Source organism: Nipponia nippon, unplaced genomic scaffold (genome assembly GCF_047370975.1).
Source record: "Nipponia nippon isolate SJK-2023a ecotype South Korea unplaced genomic scaffold, ASM4737097v1 scaffold_10, whole genome shotgun sequence".
Lineage (NCBI taxonomy): Eukaryota > Metazoa > Chordata > Aves > Pelecaniformes > Threskiornithidae > Nipponia > Nipponia nippon.
Genome location: NW_028262291.1, coordinates 31,028,837 through 31,055,387, shown reverse-complemented (window position 1 = coordinate 31,055,387; position 26,551 = coordinate 31,028,837). Strand labels below are relative to the sequence as shown.

Genomic DNA, 26,551 nt, shown 5'->3' with positions numbered 1-26,551 from the left:
AACAGCATCAACAGTCACTGGTTCCTGTCAGCTGTGCAAGAGATGGAGTAGGCTATGGATATTTGCCTCATTGTTTATTAGTTCAGTTCTTTCACTCAAACAGCACATCCCTCCAAGGAAGACATTGGAAAAATGGCCACAGACAGACTAGGAAGAAAATGATGACGAGAACAAGAGAGGGAATAAAATTCCCTTCCCTTTGTTGTCTGACAGGGCAGCAACCCAAGTGGCAAAACTGTAGGTAAAAGTAGCTCATGCTCTAACGTCCGTATCTCATCAGCTTAGGGCAACAAAGCTCCCAAAGAAAAGTGTAGCTTTACTTCTCATGAGAGGCACTCAATGAAAGATTAGTCAAACCACAACTGAAAGAAAACCTCCAAAAAAAACCCTCAAAAAACCCCCACCCAACTCCAAAATCCCATCACTTGCCTCCTCTAGGCTAGTTAATTTTGAACCCTGTCATCTTGCCATATGGAATACATACTGTACAGTTTAGACTGATAGGACACCAAAAGGATAAGCGTAGTGAACTACCTCATCAGCCAACACTAAATTTCTTCCCCACCAAGCCCTACAGAAGGTCTACAGGCAGACTTTCTCCGCAGGTTATCCATTTCTAAACATCCACTGCAGGCCATTCTCAGAAACAGGATACTGCATCAGACAGATCTTTCTTATGCCTGGTATAAGTTCTTCATATAAGTGAGGCTTCCTCAGGCTTTTAATATTTGGGAAATATTGAACATGTAAATTGCATTAGGTCATTTTTAGATAGCACAATTTAGAAACAATTCAACTGCTAAAACTGAAAAACTGGCAGGTAAGCAGCAGTCTTTTAACATAAAAGGAAGAGGAATGTTAAACCAGTAAAAAGACACCAAGTGAACTGCTTATACTTGTCTCTCTAAACTCCTGATCAGCTTGAGGCCTAAGCTGAAAACATCCATATTTTGAAGCCCTGGGCTAAACTCACATTCAGTATTAGTGAAATAAAACTGTCCTTAGGTGGTTTCACTGCACTAGGAGACCTCTATTCTCCCGCATCTATGAATTACAGTAGCTGAACTTACGTGCCACCACTCCAGAGCTGCCCTTGCTGTACTACTGTCGGGGTTTAACCCCAGTCGGCAACTAAGCACCACACAGCCACTCGCTCACCCTCCCGGCCTCCAGTGGGATGGGGGAGAGAATCAGAAAAAAAGTAAAACCCGCGGATTGAGATAAAGACAGTTTAATAGGACAGCAAAGGAAGAAATAATAACAACAGAAGAATATACAAAGCAAGTGATGCACAATGCAATTGCTCACCACCTGCTGATGCATGGCCAGCCCGTCCCCGAGCAGCGATCACTGCCCTCTGGCCAACTCCCCCAGTTTATATACTGAGCAGGATGTCATACGGTATGGCATAGCCCTTTGGCCAGTCTGGGCCAGCTGTCCTGGCCGTGCCCCCTCCCAGCTTCTTGTGCACCGGGCAGAGCACGGGAAGCTGAAAAGTCCTTGACTAGTGTAAGCACTATGTAGTTACAACTAAAACATCACTGTGTTATCGAACATTATTCTCATACTAAATCCAAAATACAGCACCATACCAGCTACTAGGAAGAAAATTGACTCTATCCCAGCCAAAACCAGGACAACTACAACACTTCTTGCATCAAGATACCATCCTATCCTGCATATGTACATAAATTCCTTTCATTTCAGTCCTATTTTGTAGTCTAAAACATGCTATATTGGTTAGGATGTATACCTTACCTTTACATTCTGAAGAGAAGCCAGCTCAACAGCTTTTTGGGCCAAAGTTAGCAAATTGGCTTCTTGAGAAACACGCCGTCTCCGTCGTGTACTCTGGATTACACCACCTCTGACACCCTGAAAATCATTAGTTCTCTGAGTGTTTTCTTCAGCTGCTGCTGCCTGTTTCTCCCCTTCTCTACCATTCTGGGCTGCGGCTTGCCTGTCTGTTTCCATCTGGCACAGCTCACTATTGACCAGGACATCCTTCTGCCCCAGATCCATTCTCTTGGGGTGCGAATAGCTACTTTTGTTGTGGGCCAGCGATTCAGGCAGCTGCTGTAAGGGGACCTCTTGCTGATGCGTTTGCCAGTGATGCAGAAATAAATTGCTAGGTTGTTCTTCTGTCTGTTTGGAAGCCAACACTTCCCCTGCAGATGTCAGCACGGCACCTTCTTTGGAGAGTCTCCGTGACCTTCTTGGAAAGGGAATCTGGGTCTGAGGTAGCACAGTCTGTTGGTTCTGCTCTGTTAGAGCCTTGAATAGTTCCTGGTTCCTCTCTGTTTGCTGGAACTGGTGTGCCATCATGTGATGTTGAGGTGCTGCAGCCGCCACATGAGGCTGTGCTATGGAAGTAGTTTGCTGCAGACTGAAGGCTTGTGTGGCAGCCTGTTGCTGCTGCTGAGGATAGAAATTTTCAAACAGTTGTAGCTGGGGAAGAGCTTGCTGTTTTTGTTGAGCAGTAAATGCTGGACTGGAAGAAGCTGGGGCTTCTTGAAAGACATGTAACAATTCAGGAAGACCCTGCTTTTGGCCTTGGTGACCAAATGCAAGTTGGAAAGGCTGTAATGGCAGACTTTGATTCTGCTGCTGCTGTTTCTGCATCTGATGAAAAGAATTCATTTGAGCTTGCTGTCTAACCAGGGCTTGCTGTTCCAGCTGAGCCTTCTGGGACATCATCTGCTGGACAGCATCTCCATACAAGTCCAGCTGTGACACGAACACTCCTTTCTCTTGATTTCTTTTAAGGGCTTCGGGGTGGCCATAGAAGCCCGGGGCACCAGCATTGGGGTGGGGTCCTTTTGGGTTGCCCCCAAAAACCATACTGTGGTTCCACATCGAAGGTGGAGACTGCCAGTGGCTGTCACCCCTCTCTGGCAACCGGTTGCCCATCAGTGAATTCTGCCATTTGACAGCTGTTACCGTCTGGGACATCATCATTGATTCTCCCCTATCTTGATTGTAAACAGAGTTCATCAAAGCAACGTTGTTGGGGGCACTTGTTAATCCTCCTGTGTGAGAAATCTCCACAGTTTGGGAGACCGGTATATTCCCTCCATGACCATAGTACTGACCTTCCTTAAGCTGCTGCTGTGGTTCTTTTGATGACACAGCTACTTCCTGCTCATTAAAATAGGCAATTCGCTTCCCAGTCCTTTTGCTTGAAGACTTTTGCTGAGCCTGAAGGTTCATGGTTCAGTCTATTCTCCCAGCTGTACACACCGTATTTACAATCCACCCATCCCTGAGGCTGGGGGAGGAAAGGCACGGAAGTCTCTCTTTTCCATTCAGTTTTAGTAATAAAGGGCAGGAAAGAAGTCCCGATGAAAGTGCATCCACTTCCTTTTTCTTTGTGTGCTTCTCCCACTTCTTTTCACTCTTATCCTCTGTGGTTCAGAGGTCAGTAGAGTCCACTTAGTTACAGGTCCTGAAATAGAGAAGCAGTTGCAATGAATCATCAACAGACATAACTGGCATATAAACCCTCACACGATAAGCAACAACGTGTATGTCTGTCCCATATCCCACGGAAACGAAGATCAGGGTAATACGTGTAAGAAATAATAGATCTGACCTGCTAGAAGAACGTAAAACAAAACAACTTAATTTCACAAAACAGATATCACACTGTATTTGCATGATGCAACTCCCAATTGCACACAGACTTCTGACTAATCACTCAAGCTCATCCTGAAGGTTTTTCTCTTAAACTCCCTCTCATCTGGCCAATTACTTCTATGTCTTCCTGTAGCCAGAATAATCTGGTTTTAATCTGAACTCAAAAACACAAAACAAAAAAACCCTCATGACTCGCCAAAAGAAAAATAACATCAGGCGACATTTCCCAAAGGCATTTAAAACACACACATGTACACGAAGGTTGCAACCAAACACGCAGCAAGATGCTCAGTTTTGAAGGAAAGGATCAGGCGACAGCCCATCATTCACTGCCCCCCCCCCCCATCATTACAGTTGCTTTCCAGTGAAGAACTGCCCACCAAGCGTCCAAGCGCTGAAGACCGGGCCTGCTCAACCTGTTGCCCTCTCAGAAGCTTTCTCCAACAGCTGAAAGTAACTGCTCCTGCTCAGGTCACACTCACAGAAAAGTAGTTCAGGCAGATTGTTACAGCTGCTCCTGCACACCAGCAAATATGCGTTAGTGTAAAGCTATAAACATAATAGGAGAAAGCCTTTCTGGAACGTGCAGTCTAGGACAATTCTACCCTCCTCTTCCACAGAAAAAAGCTATCCACAAACTTAGGCTTTAAAAGCTTAGTTTGCAGGATTAAGGTCTAATGTGTTAACACGTACACCAGTATTTCTAGTAGGACACCTAAAACGTTTTAAGAAGTCTAGTTTTAAATTTAATTAAATTCTTAAACTACTAACACTCAAGTAATTAAGTGCAAGTCTCTGTTACTGTCTCTTTTCAGTATGCACTCTGTTCCACTTCAAATCACACTGCCAATATATTTCAGAAAGATTTTAATGAATTGTTAAAAACCTATTCTTATTGCATCCCTTCTGCTGTAAAATAAAGTCTCTCCCGAGTGGAGCAGATAAGACTAACACACACATCCCCTCCAGTGAAACCTGCAATCCATTTCTCTCTCTCTATAAAATGAAAAATAATAAAATATAAATAAGCATACAGCACACTGAAGTCCTGTAACTTGAGTTTACTCTAAATGGATATGGCTGCAGTGCAGATTTTAATACCGGGGTGGGGTTGGGAGCATGATGAGGAGGAAAAGACAAAGACTTTAAATTACCTTACGCAACTTCCACCTCGGAGGCCAAGCTTGGCTTCAATGCTACTGGAACCATGAGCCTGTGTTTCAGAGCGAAGTGACTCACTTCCTCAGGCTGTTACATAGCTGCTCCCCCCACGCTCCCTCCCGCTTCGCCCTGGCTACAAACCATGGACCTCTGCCACCCCGTATCACGGAGCCAGGGCGTTCCTCCCTCCTCTAAGCACAACGTCTCGGCTCGTTTTCCAGTCCTCTTTCAACAGGACAAAAATAACTCTAGGAGAAATTACGGACACGTGAGATGGAAAATTCTCTCTAAACTGCAACTAGTATACAAATGAGGATTTCATACAGTAAGTTTTTCCTATTTCAAAACTTCATTAGGAGAGGAAAAAACATCCTACAGCAGGAAACTGGATCCCTGGTAGCAAAAAAGTAGAGGTGGAAAGGTTGCTATATACCTCTCAGGAGCATTAATGTTATTCTCTCTCCTTGCTTTTTGCAGCACTGCTACAAATGTAACAGAGCTAACAGCTAAACCACAATACCTGAGGTAATACTCCTAAGTGGTTTCTGACACTATCTTACTTTCTGAAATCATAGCAAGCTATTTTTCTCTCCAAACTAGACAACCTTGTAAGAGTTTTCCTTCCACTGATGCTTCTGTGTGCTTTTGTATTGATCAGTCACATAATTCAGATAAAAAGAATGCAAGTTTTTCTGTATATCAGAAGACATTACCACTAGATCAAATTTAAACCTGCCGGACAACCTTTAGAAGCTCTGCTGCAGATTTTCTACACTTTGAGGAAGAACACAAAGATAACTGCCCAAAAGCTGGCATACAATTTCAAGGGTCCTTGTTTTTAACCCTTCGAAAAAAGAAAAAAAAAAAAAAAAAGAAAAGAAAAAAACTAAACAGCTGATGCTGTTCTTAATAGTGGTGGCTGGGATTTGCAACTAGCACACACACCCCAGTATCCAGAAGACCTTTAGAAAGAGGGCTCTCAGGTTCGTGAGAAAGCATTGCATTAGCACAGCTCTCCAAGCCTCCACTTGTGTGGACTTTGGCTCTGTTTTTTCCATTACTACACAAGAAGCCACCAGCATTGCAAAGCCTAACTCAGACCCGTTCAGAAATGTACCTATCTAGGAAAGAGATGAAACAAAAGTATTAAGATACAAAGTTTACAAAAAAAAAAAAAGTTCAGAGATAACTTAAAGGAGGGAAAGGAATATGTACTTCTGTGTTCCATAAAAGGAGTCCTAAAAAAATATTATATGCCTCTTAGGGAAGTTACCTTGTCACTTGAGAAGACCATAGTGATTGAAGAACAACTGAAGTTAAGATATCACAAAACCCAGGATAGTGAAAATGACATTACCAGGGAGGAAAGAGATTTAAGGTACTTTGAACAAAACGCGCTTATTGAACATCTCAGCTCTCCCAGCTGCATGCAAAAATAAATAAATCATAACTAAGAGATCACCAAGAAAAAAAGAGGATTTGGTGCATCCAGTATTAGATGGTAAAAGAAAACATCACAAAATTAGCTTTTTAGGATTTCTTTCTATATAGAAAAACTGCAGAAACCTTGTAGGTCATCCTAATAATAATAGTCCATAGTTTCAGATGTTCAAGCTGCAGCATGACTATGCTCCAGGAAAGCTCACGCTTGGCAGCTTCACTGGCTGAGCACTGCTGGCTCTATGACTAAGCAGGCTTCCCTCCCTGAGGCTGAGGGATGAGCTCACATTATCATCATCCAGCTTTGGGGTTTTTTTGTTTTGTTTTATTTTAATTTCAGCACAAGAGTCAGCCTGCAGTAGCGCAGTAAAATGGCAACACACTTCCAGGTGTGCTTTGCAGCAGTATGCCCCTGACCATTTCTTACCTTTGAATAAAGCACAGAGCCAGTTCTGACACCCTAATTCCCAGAAGATACTGTGTCTTGCCTCCAAATATACTGAAGTGTTATGATACCTTGCATTGCTTTTAGACTGCACGGAGAAAAAGCAGAACTCAGCATCAGTATATTTTGTTTTAATAACTCTAAGATTTGGCATGGAACATCATCAGTTATTTTCACTTCCAGGAACTTCTAGCATGCAAGAACATCTCTCGACCTTTCTTCAGATGAATATGAACTGTAAGTCACCACCTTTAATACTGTAAATATTTTCAGATTTCTAAGGAATTTTTCATGTTGCAAGGCTTTCTCTTCTAGACCTAAAAAGAATCTCAAATTAGATACACATATACCCAATGCGCACTTAAGCAGTATTTTCTGGAATAAAAAAAAAAACCCAAAACCAAACATACCCACAAGCAAAGTAACCTATGGCACCTTACTGAAAGAAGTTAGGGTTAGCATTTTTAGGTAAACCTTCTCCAGGGTATCTGCACTAGAGCATTAAAGAAAATCATAAACACATATAAAACACCATGTAGGCTAGATTTAGGCAAAGTCTCCTGAAGGATTTACTTAAGTATACAACAGGACTAAGGAGGAGTCTCTGCCTGCATCTAGGATGCTGTTCTCAAACTAATGAAGTCCTTTCAAAGCAGAGATATCTGAGGAATGCAGGGCACAGGCACTCAGAGCCACTCACTAGGCTGGTACCAGCCCTGAGAACCTCTTAGCAGATTTTACTCAACCCAAAGTAGGTTCTGCAAAATTCTTTAGACATCCCTATCTGTTGCAACCATCTTGTCCCAGTTTATCATCAGCCTGAAGGGTTTTCTATAAAACCTTTTTAATGTATTTTTTTAATTAAAGTTAAAAGGTTATTTGATTTAGAGAATAAATTAAAAACACTCCATTGCAATCATTTAATATAAAATATCTTTATCTCCCTTTAAAACTTTTTGCCTGTGTATTTAATAACCATCCACCATTTTCCATTTCTTTAAATATTCTCTTCACTAAGTACGCGCATTTTCGTACAATTTCACATATCAAGTTCATGACCTCACACACTGTAGTAACCTTAAACCCTACTCTTCAGCCCAGCTGTTGAGGGCTGTGCTGTCCTGTACTTTGCTGAGTTCGTTTGCTACACCACCTATATTTGGCATGATAAGCAAGTTTAAATCCTGCACATTCCTAATCTCCTTTGAGATCATTTGCACACAATTCTCTGACAGAATGCTGCAGAAATGACTCAGGAAAGACTCTGACTTCTCCTCAAACCTTCGCAAAATTAAGGATGCAGAAAATAATAACAAGGGGTCGCAGACCATCTTCTATTTCACCACTTTAATCTTAGCTTTTAAACACTTCTATTTTAGTTTTTTTCATGTGGGGAGAAAAAAAAAAAAGCGTACCTGGGTTCTAGCTAATGTACATTCTCAGCCTTGACTGCAACAATGCTGCCACAGGTCCTTACAGGAAATCTGTCAGAGCAGTGAGAGTCATTCTCACTAAATCCTCCTGCTGCCAGCAACTCAAATTACTGATCTCCCCTGTAAGAAGCTCAACCACTTTTAATGATGACGAACAGGTTCCAAGAACAATTTTTACATTTAAGTCAAACGCAGCAAGCTAGTCAGTGTCCTTCTGAGACAGAGCAATTGAGCCTTCCTTCTCCAATTTGCTCATTATTACGGTCAAATCCCACATTTATGAAACAGGTAAAGAATCATGACACACATTTTGCTAATGAGGAAAAAAACCAGAGGAACTACCTCACTTCTAAGATCACACAACAAACTGGGTAAAAAAAAAAATCAAGAACAGAATATAGGATACTAGCTACCACTTCCGCTTCAATCCTGCAAGAAAACATGGGGTTTAATCTGTGTGCAAAAGATAAAAATCGGGTACGCTATTTACGTATGGGCAGAAAGGGCAAAGAAAATTTAACTCCTCCAGTGCAACAGCAGGACAGAGGTAGTTCAATAGGTTAGGTTTTGTTTCTGGTTTTGGTGGTTTGTTTTTTTAAAATAACTGGAGACTTACAGGGCATCACAAACAAGAAACTTGTGCCAGCTAACAGAAATTTGCCCCTATGAAACCACCACCTATTGCAACAGCCTTGAGTAAGAACCAAGAAAGCAATGAAAACAGGGGACGGTTTTTGTGTTTGGTAGATTTGCAAAGCTTATTGCACAGCTTATCCATACCCTATTCTTACCCTGCTGTATATGAAAACAGCTTCAACCTCTCCCTCAAAAGCCTCTCCTGCACACTCACTTTGTCACATTTTCTTCCAGACAGTTAGCTACATCAAAATTCCTGCAGATTGTTTGCAACCTCCCACTCACCACCTTCAGACACCTTGAACAGGAAGGATAACAGCACAGCTTTCCTACATGTCGCCCCGGAAGGGAACAAGAAAAAACAGAAAACAGACCGTGTTTGTAAATTCTATACAGCAAAGCACAGCAATCTGTCTTCTGAAGAAAGGCAGGTGAAAGCTCAAAGCAACCAAGAAACACAACATTGGACAAGAAAGCCAAAAATGTAAATGGAGGATGATTGTTTTATGTCCCTGTCACCTTATCCCAAATGGTAGGGCATTTTCCACAGTTACCTAGAAAGCCTGTCTCTACAGTGAAAGGTGCATTTTCCAGGAGTCTAGCACCACAGAAGAGCAGCAACTGAAGTCCCAAGTGAACAACCAGAAACAACCAACTGAACAGTCCGCAGTTCAAAAGAAGCCCACTACAAAAGAATGTAAGTAGGTAACAATCATCCCCCCCAGCAACTCCAAGTAAGAAACTAACATAGGGAACCATATCAGATGAAAGTCCTAGAATCAGTAAAGCCTACGAAATGGGGAAGGCTTATTTGTTTGAGTAACATTGCATAGCAAAAAAGGAACTCTTTACAGCCCGCCCACAATCCGGGCAAAGAGATCGAAGGAAAGCTGCTTCGCAGACAGACAACAACAAAAGGGAACACACAGCATCCAGGAAGCCTGACAGCTTCCACTGTCGCCTGAAGGTGCCTGCCTGGGGCTAGCAAACGCACACCTAAACAAGCAGCACACATCGAAGACGTTTATGGCCTACCCAAATTTTCACCTGACTGGCCCATTTCTATTGCGGAGAAAGACTGAAGCTATGACTGACTCCAAGGGCGCCTCTGCCCTGAGGACAGCATGGTTAAAATTACTCTGCTACCACTTTCATTTTCCCATTTTCAGAGGATAGGAATTGATAAAGCTGTATTAAACCATTGTACTAACCAGAGATCCAAAAGTGAAATCCCTTAGCTCTATGATAGGAAGCAGGGGAGACAACGGTCATGCTGAAGGACTACGTGCCAGCAAAATCAGGTAGCTTGTATTGCACCACCAGATGTGACAGACTACTGCTCCATTCTAGACCATTCCTGACATTCAGCATCATGGTTGTCTTCCTCAATTCAAGCTGTAAACTCGGTACAAGTATTGGAGGTTCACTTTTCAAAATGCAGCTGGGATTTTCCACATAATTTTGCTTTAAAGGGATGAGAAAGACATAAAAAGTTGTTGCAAAGAAAATGCCCGCTAAGTGCTGATTAGTCTTGTCCTTACAAAAAACAAGCCAGGCAAAACCTGGCTTACACAAACAGCTCCACCAGAACAAAATCAGCATGGATGAGGAAGAAAAACTATTAAAAAGACAGACTGGAATTTTAAAACTTAGTAGATTATTAAACAAACAACAAAAGGAAAAAAAACCCACCACCCTGATTTATTTTTAAAGGAGCTGACAATGTTGTTTCTACCAGCTATTGAAAAGGTACCACAGCAAATACAGTTAGATCCTCAATTTAATTTATCCTCAAGCAAAACTTTGAGTGGTATTTCCAAAATAATTGAAATTTCGCCCAAACCTCATCTCATGAAAACAAAAGATTCACGATTTACACCAGACTCATCTTTCATCTTGCACAGCAACGACATGCAGTTCTTAGAGAGAACTATGAGAAAGAGACAGCTACGTAAACTGGACTTCTGTAAACAAATATGCAGGGAAGTCCATCTTTACAAATGGCTTTGCAACACGGTGCAGGCTTACCCTTTAACAAAATAGGTATGGAGTAAATTTCTTAAATTAGTTAATGTTTATAAACTGTACTGAAGTTAGGAATATTAGTTATTACAATCTGTCATCGTGATAAATACCATGATCTGAGAGGCTTGGGCAGCCTTAGAGCCCAGAAAGAGCACAGCAATTAAGGAGTACGAAACGCTGCTTTCAGGCTTTGTAAAGTTACCCTAACATACTATTCTTTCCCACTGGACACGGGTTAACAGTTCTTCTAATTGTAAGCACTTAGATAGCTATTTTAAGCTTTTTTGTTTGGAGGTGTCAGGGAAGGCAGTTGCTAGCAACAGAGAGACCAGTACTCCAACATGCAGGACTCGCAGCAGGCTCTAAAGTCAGAATGGCAAAGAGCAGGCCAAAAGCTCCTCCCTGCCCTCGCATTCACATAGCTGACATAACCACAACGTGTCCTTCGCTCCGAATGCCTCTCCCGCCACAAACACACCAGCTGCAGAATTGCACGGATACACCGCAGGGACAGACCAAATCTCTCTGCGCTTCAGCTCTGAGAAGAAAACACATCAGAATGCACTGAGCTGCAACAGGAAAGATTGCTGCAGGTTCAGGTGTTTCCATCTTGACCACCCCAGCACTCCATCACAAAACCAGACATACGTAGGTGTGCAGTGTATGGAATACCACAGTCTGAGCTCTTCACAGATTCCTTCAAGGTTTTGCAAGAGCTAATGGCCTACAAATAAGGGAAGAGAAAGGGAAAGGTTCATAGAGATTATGATACTTTCCATTCCCAGAGGTTTCTTCATGAGATACATAAATGTACGCAATACCTAGACCAGAGCTCTTGGCAGAGACACTGCTGACACCATCAAGCAGACAACATCACTCACCCAAGCCTGGCTGGAGAATAGCCGGGCCTAAAAGCACAGGCAGAACCTCAGAGGATCTGGGATGAATTTCCAGCTCTGCTACAGACATGCATCTTAAGCAAGCCACTTCAGATCAGTTCATAAAATGAGAATGATACCTGAAACCCAAAACACTGATATTCATGAAGTAGTTTGAGGTCATAAAAGCCATATTATCTTTAACAGTACCCACTAACAGGCTAGACAGGGATTCTTCCACAAAGAGCTTAAAAATCTAATTTGAGACATGATGCAACAGGGTAGCAATAACCAAAGAAGAGGGAGAGGGCCAAAAACCGAAGGAAAAAGGACACACAAATAATAACATAGTTGTTCTTTTGTCATATGCCTCTCTCTGCCTCACTCGACCCAGAAATATCTTTTTGTTTTTCAGCAGTTATATAAGCTGAAGCAGCGCTGATCTTGGTTTGCCCACATCCACACACTTGCAGCCAGACAGATGCCAGCACTGACTGAGCTAATCTATTATAAAACTACTCGAGTAGTCAGTCTTTAACAGCACTGACAGGACTTTAGTTCAAATTTCTAAAATTAAGTCTTTTGAGAAGTCTTGTGGTCACTGTTGAATGTAAAAGGGTCTTTTTATTGTGCTGGTCCGTTACAAGGTACAGTAAGCTCTTGGCCATGACTGGGGCTGTCAGACATTACAACAGTGCAGTTAAGCAAACGCACACTAGTTAATACTGGGGGTAGGAACACTGAAAGACATGGGCAAGCACAACCATCACACGGTGGAAACCAGCAAGGTTTAAAGAATCCAGGGGCCCAGAGAGCACTCCAATTTCTTAATCTTTAATTAAAGAATCAGAGCACTCTCCAGGCCCCTGGATTCAGACCTCCCTGCCAGTTACCTGCCAGACACCTGCCCAGTCTCCTCCTTTTAGCCATAGGGATTTCTGTGGAGGAAGGTAAGAGCAGTAAGGTTGGCACAAATACTGGATCAAATACAAAGCCAGCCTCTTCCATTTCTGTAGCGGCTTATCTGTATCCTTACTAACATTATAAAGCACTTCCACAGTTAGGCATAAGTGACATCAGACTCGCACTTATGAGAGCAAAGTCAGAAGCTTCCTAAAGATTCAGCTCAACAAGCCTACCTGAAACCAAACCAACCACCCATCCTGCACTTGATAACTAGAAAGGAAATATGTCATTCAGTAACAGCATGAGGAAAAGTGCCCTCTATTAAGAACCCTTACAAAGCTATTTTAAATTGAGCAAAAGACTCGGTAAAACACAAAAGTAAGGTCACAATGATCAAGTTCAATATTACAGAAAAACTAAAGTTTATGCATTAATCCACCTGCACATGGAATTTTGTGAGCGTTAAGCAAATCAGAAGCATAACATGCTTTTACATTTCCTCCTGCACTTACATAGTTTGCTCTGCAAGTCCTGGAACAATATAAATACATTCTAATTGAAATCATAACATTTTGGGTCAATAATCCCACATTACACTTTAAATAGCTGTATTTGCCAAAGATACAAACCACGTAATTGCTATTAACAGGAACAGTAAGTCCTTCCCAAGTGTGAAAAAACGGGCCATAAATAATTGGAAAGTCACACAGCAACTTACTAGAAAAGCCAGTAAGAGGATCAGTGCTAAACACTTGCCCATCTCCAAAAGAAATCACTAAGCATTAAAAAAATAAAATCCCTTACATAATATAGTTTTTGCTCTCAGAATGAAAGTCTAATGAACTAATCCCTTCAGGTGTATGGATTCCATTAACCTGACCCTCTCGCATCGAAGAAAATGAAATTCTGAGATTGATGCTCCTTTACAATCCGTAACACATTTAGTGGAGTCAAAGGGATTTTTCCACACCAGCTGGATAGCACTTTCTTATTTTGAATAGTTTACTGGTTCAACTTATGTCCCACAGCCTCTGATGACTTTACTATTTTCAACAAATCTCCAAACCGTAAGGACAAACGTCCAGTCTCCCATCAGGAGGCTGACATTCATTACACAATTCTCCCCCATTTGGCAGAGGTCTACAAATCAGGCAAGGCAGGAAAACATTCTACTAGTTGCTACACTGAAGACAAATTTTGTTTGGGGAAAGTAGTTGAAGGAACTTGCCCACAAACAAACTTGATGTTACTGGAATACTTAACATATATGTAACGCTTTGCAACAATTAAAGCAATACATTAACACCAATGCATCCAACCTCACAACATGTGTCATGTGCAACATTCTGTATTTTTAACAGGTAAATAAAGAGAGACAAAGCGGCCTGTTTGCACTAAAGAGCAAACAGGTAGCCAACAAGAGATTATTCCTCTGGAATTCCTTGACTTCAGTTTTATCCACTGTTCACTCCTTTATACTGTGCAGATACAGACTGCATTTGCAAGATGTCAGGTAAAGCATCTTCATTTTGAACAGATGCACTAAAATTCAGAAACTAGTATAGAACACTACTTAAAATACCCTGTAGAACTCCCCCCACCCTGATGTAAATGTTAAGGCTATTCTGATATAAAAATCACGTCTTCTACAGCACATAAAAGTTCACCCACCCATATCTGTAAAAGAGCTCTAACATTAATATATATATATATCAGTGTCATACTAGAGATCTCTAACCAATACTCCACAGACGCAGCGTTCTACAATGCCTTTGTATGGTCCATGAGCTCTGCCTGGAGCTGTGGGCTAAAGGGAAGGGCTCTTCCACTTGCAAGAACTGTACTGGTTGGGTTTTTTGTTTGTTTGGTTGGTTGGTTGGTTGTTTTTTTTAAGAAAATCACAACACTAGCCAGGCGTACTCCTCTTATTGTCCTCCTCTTGCACTGTAGTACAGAAACTGAATTACAGCAATTTCTATTTTACAGTTGCTACTATATACTCTTTAATGCACTTACTCTGGCAATGCCTCTTTAAGGAAGGGAACTACTGCTATTCCCTTTTTATGGAAGGGGACTAAGTCAGAGAGAGAGACGATGAAGTGACTTGCCTGAGGAGGTCTGTGACAGAGCAGGGAACCCAACTCAGTGTCAAGCTAGTGCCCTACCCTTGCAACCATCTTTAGTCTCTTACTGTGTTTGAAATCCCATCCTAAGGATGGCTGAAGTGCAAATGAAACCTCCCTGAAACATTTCTTCCTATTTCAGCCTGCCCATGAGACTGTACGCCATGCATAATAACAAACTCGAGATAAGCATACAGCAGTCAATGCAGGTTTATTGCGGATCTAAAAACATTTTTCTCGCTTTTATTAGAGTTGCCACCTATAAGGCATATATGCATAGTAACACACTAGCCTTGGCTGCACTAGTGTCCAGGGGACACCCAGAGCAATTCAGGAATACTAGACAGACCTATTCAGGTGCAAACATGACGTTGTTATTAATTTTGTCTAGGGATTAGGTAACAATGCTGAGTAACCTCATCAAATCCTTTCCCTGCGTGCAATTACAAATTCAAATGAAGAAAGAAGGGAAGCAATATACTAATTTATAGCTATACGTAGATTAGCTTTGACACATATTTTCATCTGTTTACATCACCTATGACCACCGTAAGCATAAAAGCATACTTTGGAATCAGAGAACAAAAAAAGGAAGGGGAGCTCTTAAATGCTGTAAGACAGTGTTTTTGGCAACTACTGTGACACGTATATTCCTCCCATCTTTGCAACCTCCTTCCCGACAACCGCTCCAAGGGAAAAGAATTTTTGTTCTTTTCCCACAACTGCAACATCTGAGGCGCCACAAATCAGAAACAGCTTTCAGGCCCACAAGAAACGGATGTGCCGGAGTCGTTCGTGTTCAGAGCCCACCCGTGCAGGGAGAAGCTTCCACCCCTTGAACCCTCTAACTGAATCTTCTGTTTAACTCTGTCTCCAGCCAAGTTAAGAGCAAAACTCGTACTGATTTTTTAGCAAGAACATGGCAGAGATCACAGCAGTCGGTCTGCAGGAACAAGGACTCTTTCAGTAGACCGCGGAAGGGGCTCTGCCACAGCCACCACTCGCCCTTTTGAGGCCCTGGAGGTGAGGGGGCACCATGGTCCTTGGCCCCGGTTTTGCCTCGGATTTCTGTCATTTAAGGGGGGAGAGGGGGAAGGGAGGGGCAGAATCATCACACATTTAGTTGTGAAATATAATAAAGTGTCATGGAAAAAATAAAATAGGAGCAGAGTTTTTTAAATGCAAATACTAGAGATGAAATTGCAAGTCTTGGTTTCCCCCTTGCCATAAAAAGCTATGTATTTATAGCAGCTGCTTACAAAAAAAAAAAAAAAGCCTTGAGAGTTATGCATGAGAAATGCTAAGTCACAGTATTACTTGGAAAGAAAGAACAAGTACTAATTTGCACAAAACTGTGATGAAATTCACCTATTACACCAGATGAAGTTAAGTCAATTCTGTTCCTAAATTTCCCACCACTTACATCTGTAGCTTTGTTCTCTCTGTTCCTTACTAAGAATCTTGACAACTCAGCACAAAAGGTTCCCTTGCAGACAAAATCTGCCAAATCAGAGTCACGAAAGTACTGTCAGAGCTGCAAAACTGAACAAAAAAGCAGAAGAAAATCCACACTCATTGCTACCTGCACATAAGACCATCAGGAAAAAAAGTTCAGCTAATAGAACTGCTTCTACACGTACATAGTTCCCACACGTAGCAAGCCAAGTTTGTATTATTGGAGTGTATTGGGTTTGCACAGCGAGGTGTTGGTAGTGGGGGGCTACAGGGGTGGCTTCTGTGAGAAGCTGCTAGAAGCTTTCCCTAAGTCCAATAGAGCCAATGCCAGCCAGCTCCAAAGACGGACCCGCCACTGGCCAAGGCTGAGCCCATCAGCGATAGTGGTCACACCTCTGGGATAACATATTTAAGAAGGGGAAAGAAAAAAACTGCACATTTTGCAGCTGGAGAGATGACTAAGAATATGCAAGAGGAACAACTTTGCAGGCACCAAGGTCAGTGAAGAAGGAGGGGGAGGAGGTGCTCCAGGCAATGGAGCAGGGATTCCCCTGCAGCCTGTGGGGAAGACCATGGTGAGGCAGGCTGTGCCCCTGCAGCCCATGGAGGACCCCCATGCCGGAGCAGATGGATGCCCGAAGGAGGTTGTGACCCTGTGGGAAGCCCATGCTGGAGCAGACTCCTGGCAGGACCTGTGAACCCGTGGAGAGAGGAGCCCACGCTGGAGCAGGTTTGCTGGCAGGACTTGTGACCCCACGGGGGACCCACACTGGAGCAGTCTGTTCCTGAAGAACTGCACCCCGTGGAAGGGACCAACGCTGGAGCAGTTTGTGAAGAACTGCAGCCCGTGGGAAGGACTCACATAGAAGTTCATGGAGGACTGTCTCCCATGGGAGGGACCCCATGCTGGAGCAAGGGAAGAGTGTGAGGAGTCCTCGTCCTGAGGAGGAAGGAGCGGCAGAGACAACGCGTGATGAACTGACCGCAACCCCCATTCCCCATCCCCCTGTGCTGCTCAGGGGTAGGAGGCAAAGAAATCAGGAATAAAGTTGAGCCCAGGAAGAAGGGAGGGGTGGGGGGAAGGCGTTTTAAGATTTCATTATTATTTTCTCATTAGCTTACTCTGATTTGATCAGTAATAAATTAATTTCCCCAAGTTGAGTCTGTTTTGCCCGTGACGTTAACTGGTGAGTGATCTCTCCCTGTCTTTATCTCAGCCCACGAGCCTTTCATTATATTTTCTCTCCCCTGTCCAGTCGAGGAAGGGGACTGGCAGAGCGGCTTTGGTGGGCACCTGGCATCCAGCCAGGGTCAACCCACCACATGTAGTCATTTCTAAACTTACAGCTTTGCTTAAGCAAGGTTTCCACATTCTTCAGGTATCTTCAGCCCACCTTCTGCAACATGTGTGACCCTGGTGTTGGCATAGAGCTTCACAGTAGCATCTGCACAGAGACGGGGATTCCCCCGCGCAGCAGTTTCAGAGGCCCAGAGCTGAAGAATTTACCACTTTCAATTTTAGATTGAGGTCAAGTACAATGGTTGGTTTCCATTCATGTTGCAACATGCAGGAAGCTAACATGTGAGAAAAAGGTGAGACGATGAAAAAACTAGCAGGAAGAAGAAAATACCTCCCTTCTGAAACCAGAAGTGTATCGGTCCCTGCAGATGCGCTTCCTCTTGCACCTACGTTCCCAGTACATTTTGTCAATTTTCTAGAACACGATGCCTTCCAGTTAAATATACTTAGTTCCACAAAGATAGCATGGCAGGACAAACTGTTTCAAAAGACATTAACTACCCATCCGATTAAGCAACTGTAATAACTTCTTAGTGTGCCCTTTTTATTTTTTTTTTAAAGTAGCTTCTCACAATTGGTAATTTCTTTAATATATTTTTTTTTACTTCTACCTTATCTGAAAGTAATAGGACAGATTTGGACATAAAAAAGCTACAACCGATAAAAAGCTGATTACCATTTTAGTTATGCTTCTCAGCTCCCTTCCTTGAAGAAATAAAAGGTTATCCCAAACATTTCACTTGTTAATATAAATATTTTTATTTTATGCACAGATATGTGCATGGTGAAGAGGAATTAACACTTCTTTTTTTGGATATGGAAAGAATATTGTGTGCCAAATTTCTCAATATCATTGGAGGAACTGCTGATAGTTTGAAAGATTGTGAATTCTCAAAAATCAATTGAAAAATTTCATACACATACCTTCCCCTAACATTCAGTAGACACTGGATTTAAGGGTTCAGGTTTTTAACGGCAGCAGTTGGAAAAAAACCCACCTGTCAGTTGCTCAACTCCCAGTATCACTTCACTAGCTCTCTAGTCAAATTCTAAAATAAGCAGATCTGCAAGCCTAATGTTAAAAAAGGAAATTGCTTACCACACTCCAACTTTTCAAGCTCTTTATACCTTAAGCAAGTAAAACGACGCTTCTAGTAGTCTTTGAATAAACAGTTTAAAATAAAGGCCATAGCAATAAAGATACTTTACTTGCCTAGCTGCAATAGTAAAAATTTCCTCAGCCGAATATGGATGCATTGTTTTCGGGTTCATTGTGGAGAACTAACTCTTCAGTAACAATATCCATATCATTCTGGGGAGGAGTGAGGGGAGATGTATACTTGTAAACGGTTAATGCTCTCCCCACTCTCCCTCCAAGGAAATTGCACACACAGGCAAAAAGGCAAGGGAAATAATTAACCTTCCAACTCCTTAATTTTGGCTTCAATTCCCTAAAGTAGCTTCATGCACAAAACTGACATGTGGAAAGAATAATCAGTGGTGACCAATTTGCTGAGGGTTGTGGAAAACTGGGCTGTGGAGCACAGCAAGCTCTCGTCAGAGAGACCTAAGCGAACGTGCACCGCAAAAGCAGCACCATGTCCTTCTCAGGCATTCTGGAAAACCTCAGTGTTTAAAAGCAATCACTGACCACCTCTTCCCTCTCACGCTAAAGCTTAACCACCTCTTTTCTTTTTTTTTAAAGGAAAAAAAGACAGACATCCAATTGCAAACGTATGCACTAAATTAAAGTAACTTTTTAGTCTTTAAGGCATGCAACTCCATCACATGGCCCTAAGGCCTCCTCTGGATACCGGCACCATTCCTGTCAGGAGATACAGTCCATTTAGACACAGAAGGGTGTTGTTTTAATCTACAAGTTTGCTTTCAGTTTGAAGCTGCCTTTTTAAAGCAAAATCCCTCTTCATTAAAGTATCTTAGTATTTGAAGATGAAGCGATGAACAATACTTCATTAAAGTCTTCATTAAAGAACTCTCTCATTCATTAAAGAAAAAAAAAATCCTGGAATGATCTTATGCCAAATCCACTATTTTAGCATCATTAATTCCTTCCTGAAGAAGCAGCAGCTCTCCTAAGTGCTGTCTGCATATAATTTTAGCTCTGTACTTTGCTCTACTTATTATCAAATATTTTAGGCAGTATATCTGTAATTACTAAATACCTTCCAATTTTGCATTCTTAAAAAAAACAAAACAAAAAAACAAAAAAAAAACCCTCTTATTTTTCTATCCAAAATGAAATCTGTATTTTGTAGATGGCAAGACACTGGGTTTCCCCCCCGCAGGGGAAGGCTATCCTCCCCTGCTCTCTTTGAGCATACTGACATCCAGTATGTTAGCACCTCTGGCACATGCACCTCTGTTATCCAGGTCCACTCACACTGCTGTAAAAGAACTGCTCCCAGATACTTTTGCAGGCATCTGGGGACCAATAAATTTTAATGTACATTGATGTTGTAGCTCATGGCCTGTGTCTCCCTAGCTCCTTTAGTTTTTCAAACTCCCTAAGATGCCTGCCTCCCTCCTCCTAGGCAGGAGTCGTGTTCTCCAATCGCTGCTGCAAGAAGCTAGTACAAGCACAAATTTCCATTTATAGCTCTCTACTAAAAAGTTTTTTTCTCTTGTTGAGGCAGACACTGGCCTCAGTATGATTACAATCCATCTGTGCATATATCTGGTAGAAAAGTTATTTCCTCTTACAGAGGGTTGTATTTATTTAGCCGTAGTACAGCTGCTCCAAAGCCACTTGGAGTCTAAAAGCGTGCTTTTCTGAGGCTGCATTTCCCAATGAAACGCATCAGCTGCTGAGCAAGAACCCAAGTGACAGCCTGAAGAAACAGTATCCCTCAAAGAGTTTGTGTCCACCCTGCAGCTGAGCTCACCGGTCTCAAGAGTCATGAAGCACAGGCTGCCCTCAGCCCCAGGCACCTGGCAGCTCCCGCCGCCCTGGCAGGCAGCCTGGCACGCTGCTCCATTAATTCAGGGCCCCCCCAGGCTCAGCCAGGCACTGAGCACCCCTGCAAAGACGGGTGAGGCGATAGGCATTTGCAGCACAAGCATGGAGTCCTGCACCCTGTCTAGCAGTGCACATAAAGGCATCCTGGAATACATTCATTTCATTTAGGTCTTGGATAAGGATTTTTTTTTTTTTTAAATATACAGCCTCTTCTGTTGTTTATACTACTTGTTCTGCATTTCCACAAGCAATGAATATTCACAGCTTCTTTTTCAACTTCTGCACTAGAAGGAAAGCAAGCCCCCTAAAATGATAAATTAGATTAAAAAGACCCTAGCTACACCAGCGTTCAGACTTCGCTAACAGGGAAGGGTTTTTTTTGTTTTGAATATTAGAAAACACACACCACTACCCATAACCCTCAAGAAAAACCCTAAAACAAAGTATCTCTCAATTACTTTAAGCCTCAACTTCCAAGAGATGCAATGCTGGCAATGAAATTAAGGCCTTAACATATTTGCAGCCTGGTCAAAGGTGGTGTTCTCCCTTATACTAGCATCCAATTTATATTTGGATATTTTGTTTGGCAAGAAGAGGAGAGGAATGCTACTTGCAATGCACATTTTGTTTGAAGTCACAACAATAAGCAACACCTGTGATCATTAATCAGCTGTATTCTATCTTGGCTATACATTATACCTATACCGTATGTATACGTGCATACATTTACATGACTACATACACTGCAGGTAAGAACCAATTTAAATGGAAGAAATTCTTCATAAGTAGTTTACTTAAATAATTTTTTCTTAAAATGATGCTTTATCCCCATAAACAAACAAGCACTACACAAACAATCTGATTAAATTATGAAGGCTCCAGCATATTAATAATGTCTTTGCAGTCATCCAGGAATTGTAAAAACACTCCCTTGTTTAAATTTTGAAATAAAAACAGTTATTTTGCTTTCAAGAACTTCTTGTAAGAGATGCACCAAGGACTTCAGAGTTTTTGCACCTCCAAAAATTCAATTTGTTTGAGAACCTTCTCAGTTATCAACAAACTACTAAGCAACATGAAAGTACAGCTATGTATTTTTTCATGTTTAACCAACAAGGTGTTTTTAATCATTAAACCTATATTTAAGGTGATCTACAAAGGGAAAGAAAAAAAAAAAAAAGGATTTTTCAGCTGGAAACATTTTAATTTTCAAAACTTACTGTGATGGAGGAAGCTTTTATTCTCAGAAGTAGGAACAGCTAATCTAAAATGCTAGACAAATGACCCAGTTATAGATTGATTAAAATGAAGTTGAAAATTAGCACTGAGGGTACTGAAAAGAAAAAAGAACTCATACTGTTTGAAACTAATATCTAATATACACTTCAGAAAAAAAAAAAAATCTTCAAAAATAAATTAACATCCCTGCCTTCAATTAAGATGTGAGACCCAAGACAACTTTTTCCAGCAATTGTATTTAATAATAGTAAGGGACTGTTACTGAACAGATAAGCTGACAGTTGACATTGTTCCAGACACATGAGTTTTCCAGATCTTCCTTATTAAAAAAAAAAAATCACTTCTATTTAAGAAAAAAAGGCATGGGGGGGGAGGTCACCTTTAAAGCAGAATGGTCTCCATGGTTCAGTCAGCATGCCAAGTATTAACCTTGGCTTTATTTCTTCATCTGTCGGCATTTTTTAAATTTTGTTTGTATAACACACAAAAATCAAATCAGTGGTTCTTTCCCTTCAAAGTGACCAGTAAGTCATGTGTTCTCAAAATTCAGCATTTGTAAGAAACCCTGCAATGCTAGTGTGAGACTACAAAGTGAATTGTGTGAATGAATAAAGGCACATGGAAAGATTAAGAGTAATGAACACAGCTTTAACTTTTCAGTAAGACAACTGCAAGTAACACCAAGTAAAATGCTTTGAAGTAACTTATTTCCAGCAATTAAATAGTTTTCAACTAAACTGACAACGCAGTTGAGAATTCCTGATGGTGTAAGCATACAGAATATTGAAAGCCAGAAGAAAAGCAACTTTCTTCCAGAATAAACTCCCCAGTTACTCCATGCAACCTTGCATCAGGCTCTCCAAACCAGGACTGTAGTAGTAGCTACAAAGAACACGCTACAAAAGAAAGCTTTCTTGTTCTTACTTTACTTTCTTATGCACTCTGCTAAGTGGTAATAGTTTTGTGTAAATCAGTCACATGCAGAAAACTTATAATAGGAAGGGGAAAGTTTCCCCAAGACTTTGCAGTTGTTACTGTCAGTTTTTGACCCTGTTTGCTGGGTCTGTCTACCCACATAGTGCAAAAGCAATACCAGTGTCATGTAAAATACAGCTGTGCTGCTGCGCATAAATACAACTTCTGTCAGCTCCTTACTTGTTCACCATCCAACACTACCTGTGTGCAAGACAGCTCTGTCTTTTCTACGTTGCAGCATTTTGTGCCCAGGACCAATTCTGAATTCAAGCTATAGCTATTCCAAATGAAGGGTATAACATTAAAAAGGGTTGTTTGTAATCTACGACCAATTTTCTTCCCCTTTTTCTAACAAGAAAACCTCATGCTCTTCAAATCCGTCGTATGATGCATGAAGCAATTTTGTGTTGACAGAGTAGTGCTGGATTTTCGTTAATATATATCAACACTATGCAAAAATGTTCAGTGGGAAAGCAAAGGGTTAAAATCACCATTATAGTCGCCGCAAAGAAATAGTAGCAAGTAACTTGACAAAATATTCACTAAGTTTCCTGCACTCAAAGTCATTACACTTTTCCCTTTCAGACAGGGTCACTGTGTCCTGCCAATTCATGAGCTCCCAAAAATAAACTAGTTGAGTAACTGAAGATGTCCATAGATTTTCACATTCCCTCCATGCACCCAAACTGTACGGCTCAGATGGTTACTTGTAAACAGCCAGGCATGCTACACTTGATCTAGAGCACTTTCCCAAGCAAATTCTCTCACTTACAGTAACTCAGTTATAGCTGTCACTAAACACTGAACACCCTTCCCCCTCCAAACTATACTTCTCTCTCATAAATCAAGTCACTCAGAAAGAACTGTCATCTTAAAATACTTTTTAGCACACAGCAAAATTGAGTAGTGCTGTTCATCTTCACAATAAAAAAAAACAAAGCACAGCAGCTGAGATATGTATAACCACCTGGGAAAAATGCCCTGGAACCATGCTCCAAGGGAGAAAGTTGATCTACCGCTTTGGTTTCTTCCATCTTCGACCTTTTCGATGACACTGCCAAAGTTACCCAACTGAGAAACAGTAAAGTATGAAATAACTCTGCCTAAGAGCCAGACTGAAATCACCTAAGTGCACAGAACCACGGAGACAATAATTCTGTTCACTGACAACCTGATTTAAAGCCAAGTAACCCGGGTAGGGAAACTCTACTCAATCCGCTCCATACAGCAATTGGTGCCTCATTTCTAGAATGCAAGCCAGAGGCCTCAGTTCCACATCTCAGGTTTCTAGAACAAACATGAAGAGATTAAGCATTTTGCAGAGAACCAAAAGTCAGCCTTTTAATCAGAATGTCCAGGAAAAAGCCAGTCAAAAGGGCCCATAGAGGATGCATCACATCGGCAAACAGGCATCTGCATCTGAATGAAAAGTTGCTATTCCACCTGAGGCTTAAGTGCCTCTATCTACTGGAGGTCCACCCCACGGGCTCTTCTTTTTAAAGAGGGTGCCAATAACTATTTCTGAACAACAAAGCCAGCTCCATCTCAAACACAGTAGGTGTGAGAGGGTGTGACCCCCTGTACAAAGCCTGCTGACAAAACACTCGCCCAGCCGTGGAGATGGGAGTTCAGACTCAGGTATCACACCTTCCCCTAAGCCCCATCAATCAGCTCCCCTGGGTGGGGCAAAGCCTCCATTCCTACTCTTGACTTTGTGCCACCACTTGGTAGATCAGGACGCTTCCTCCCTGTGCAGCGTTCTGTTGCCTTCTCTTTCAAGTCTGTCTGTCTTTCGGTCTTAGCTGCCCCACAGTTGTCTAACAGTTTGTAAATGTAAGTGTAGACTCATATATTAGATGCAGGAAATTCCGTGACTGGAAGACCTAATGGTCTGTGGGTCAGGGCACAGAGCAAGACTTCCTCTAAGCTCTAGGTACATGCTCCTTGTTGCTGACCATTTCAGTTTCAGTATAAGCAGCTTGTTGCGTCTACCTATGAATAAAAGGCTGAACGAAGTCATAAATACAAACGGTCCCCCCCTCCCCCCGAATATTAACACCAGTTAGCTCGGAGATAGAACACTAGAAGCACTTCAGGCTAATAAAAGAGATTAACAGCAAGATTTTACTTAAGATTTTTAAAGGCTAAAGAAAGCCATTGACCTCTTGGTAAGAGTATGGATGTGACTTCTTAAATATTTTAGCCCAACTAATATGTTAGAAAGCTCCCCCTAACTTCAGTTTCCAGGCTGTATTCCTGAAACAGACTTCCACAGGAACTGCTGGTACAGACCCAGTCACAGCACTGCAACCTCCACTAGCAAATCAGACCCTCAAATTTGCTTTTGACGGAAGGGACACCTGTCAATCACTTAGATGTCTAAGTGTAGCCTGCACCTTTGTTACATGTAATTCAAACTAAAATGGTAAAAACCTGCAGTAAAACCATATTGGCTCAGAATATGAAAGAAACAGAGTAAAACTGTAGACTTACCTATACCATGTAACCTGAGAATTACAGAGCGGGTGCAGTCTTTTTTATTAACGCTCATGATGTGAAGAGCAGAAGCAAACCATCTTACGTAGATTTGAATTATTCTCACAAACCCTCTTCAGTAGATTTCTGCTCAAATTTTTTACACGAGAACATAGAAAACTGCAATTTTTTTGTTCCTTGAGGAATTATCTTTCTGTATTAGACACCACAGAGTTGCTGCAAACATCAGTGCCATCTCTGCTCTTTAGCTGAGTAATGTGTGAACCAGTTCAAATACTGAGGTTTCTTGTTTGCTTTTTGTCATGCGTGAAGCATGCTATTATGGTAGTAGACAGACTGAAGCGAGTGTTTACAATTTGAGATCCAAATCCAAGTATAGTCTAAATAGCAATACCTTTCATGAAGGAAGCATTAAAAGCTTCTAAATCTAAGTATCTTCCTACCTTGGCACTTCTTTATTTTGTGTGTACATGAGAACGTTTGTTTGGGGATTGTCTTTTAAAAACAGTAAGTTTTGCCCTTTCATCTAAAACTCATTCTTCCACAAACATCAACAGTAGCTTTGCAGTACTGTAACAACGGAATATTGCTGGTCAGGATTAGAACAGATTATTGATTTAGATTTATCACCACTGGGGAACAAAAGCAAAACAAAACACTTTTGTTTAAAAAAAAGCAAAAGCCAAGTCAACGCCACCCAAGTATATAGTCAGCACAAAAGAAGCATCTTGCCAACACGGCTGTTTTAACATCAACTCCAAATCTCAAACGCACTGTCCCTTTAACTAAATATCCAAGTAAACGTGGTCAAGCAATTGTTGATATTGACAAGTATTTGGGCCACTGCCTTTGGTCTCATACTTGCCTAAAGATACCTCTGACAGGTGCCTTGTAGAGAAATCCATAAACTTGTTAAAAAGCAGCAGTGCAACCTGAAGTCCAGTGAAAGGTCTCTAACCTTGGTCTATCGCCTCTGTGTTGGAGAGATGCCTTGCTTCTTTATGACCAGTCTGCCCAAGTTTCTTCTGTCTCCTGTGCTTTACAATTTAGCAAATATATGCTTACGTCATTCTTAGACAAACAAAAACCTGCATCTTGGCTTACATGCGTGCACAGGCAGGCTAGCTCATTTTAAAATGCCAGGAGAGGTTACCTGAATGAGGAAACTGAATCTTCCAGTGTGCAATTTATATCAATAATAATTATTACTATTTAAGAGCTCTTCCAGCTGTAGAGAAAAACTTTACAAATCAAGGATTCAAATCTGCATTTTATTTCTTTTGCTAACAAAGCTCTCTGTATTTTGATTTCCTCTGTAAAAGCAAGGTACACTAGATTTATATTGCAAATGAAAAACCTCAAATAGCCTTTGTTCATTTTTTAAAGAAAAAATATCACCATTGACTTCAACAAAGCTTCTTGCAAG

The 26,551-nt window shown here is 41.5% G+C and overlaps 1 protein-coding gene across 6 annotated transcripts in view; it reads right to left on the bottom strand.

Moving 5' to 3' along the window:
* Positions 1-26,551, bottom strand: part of MIDEAS (mitotic deacetylase associated SANT domain protein) — a 66,958-nt gene that overhangs the window by 19,636 nt on the left and 20,771 nt on the right. For 4 of the 6 annotated variants that reach the window (XM_087746347.1, XM_087746349.1, XM_087746351.1 and 1 more), the window contains one exon: positions 1,759-3,445. In XM_087746347.1, coding sequence (XP_087602473.1) covers positions 1,759-3,210 — 1,452 coding nt within the window. In that variant the 5' untranslated portion in view covers positions 3,211-3,445. Of the gene's footprint in view, positions 1-1,758; positions 3,446-4,016; positions 4,154-26,551 lie in introns of all 6 variants that reach the window. The other 2 variants (XM_087746350.1, XM_087746348.1) reach the window with 1 other exon arrangement.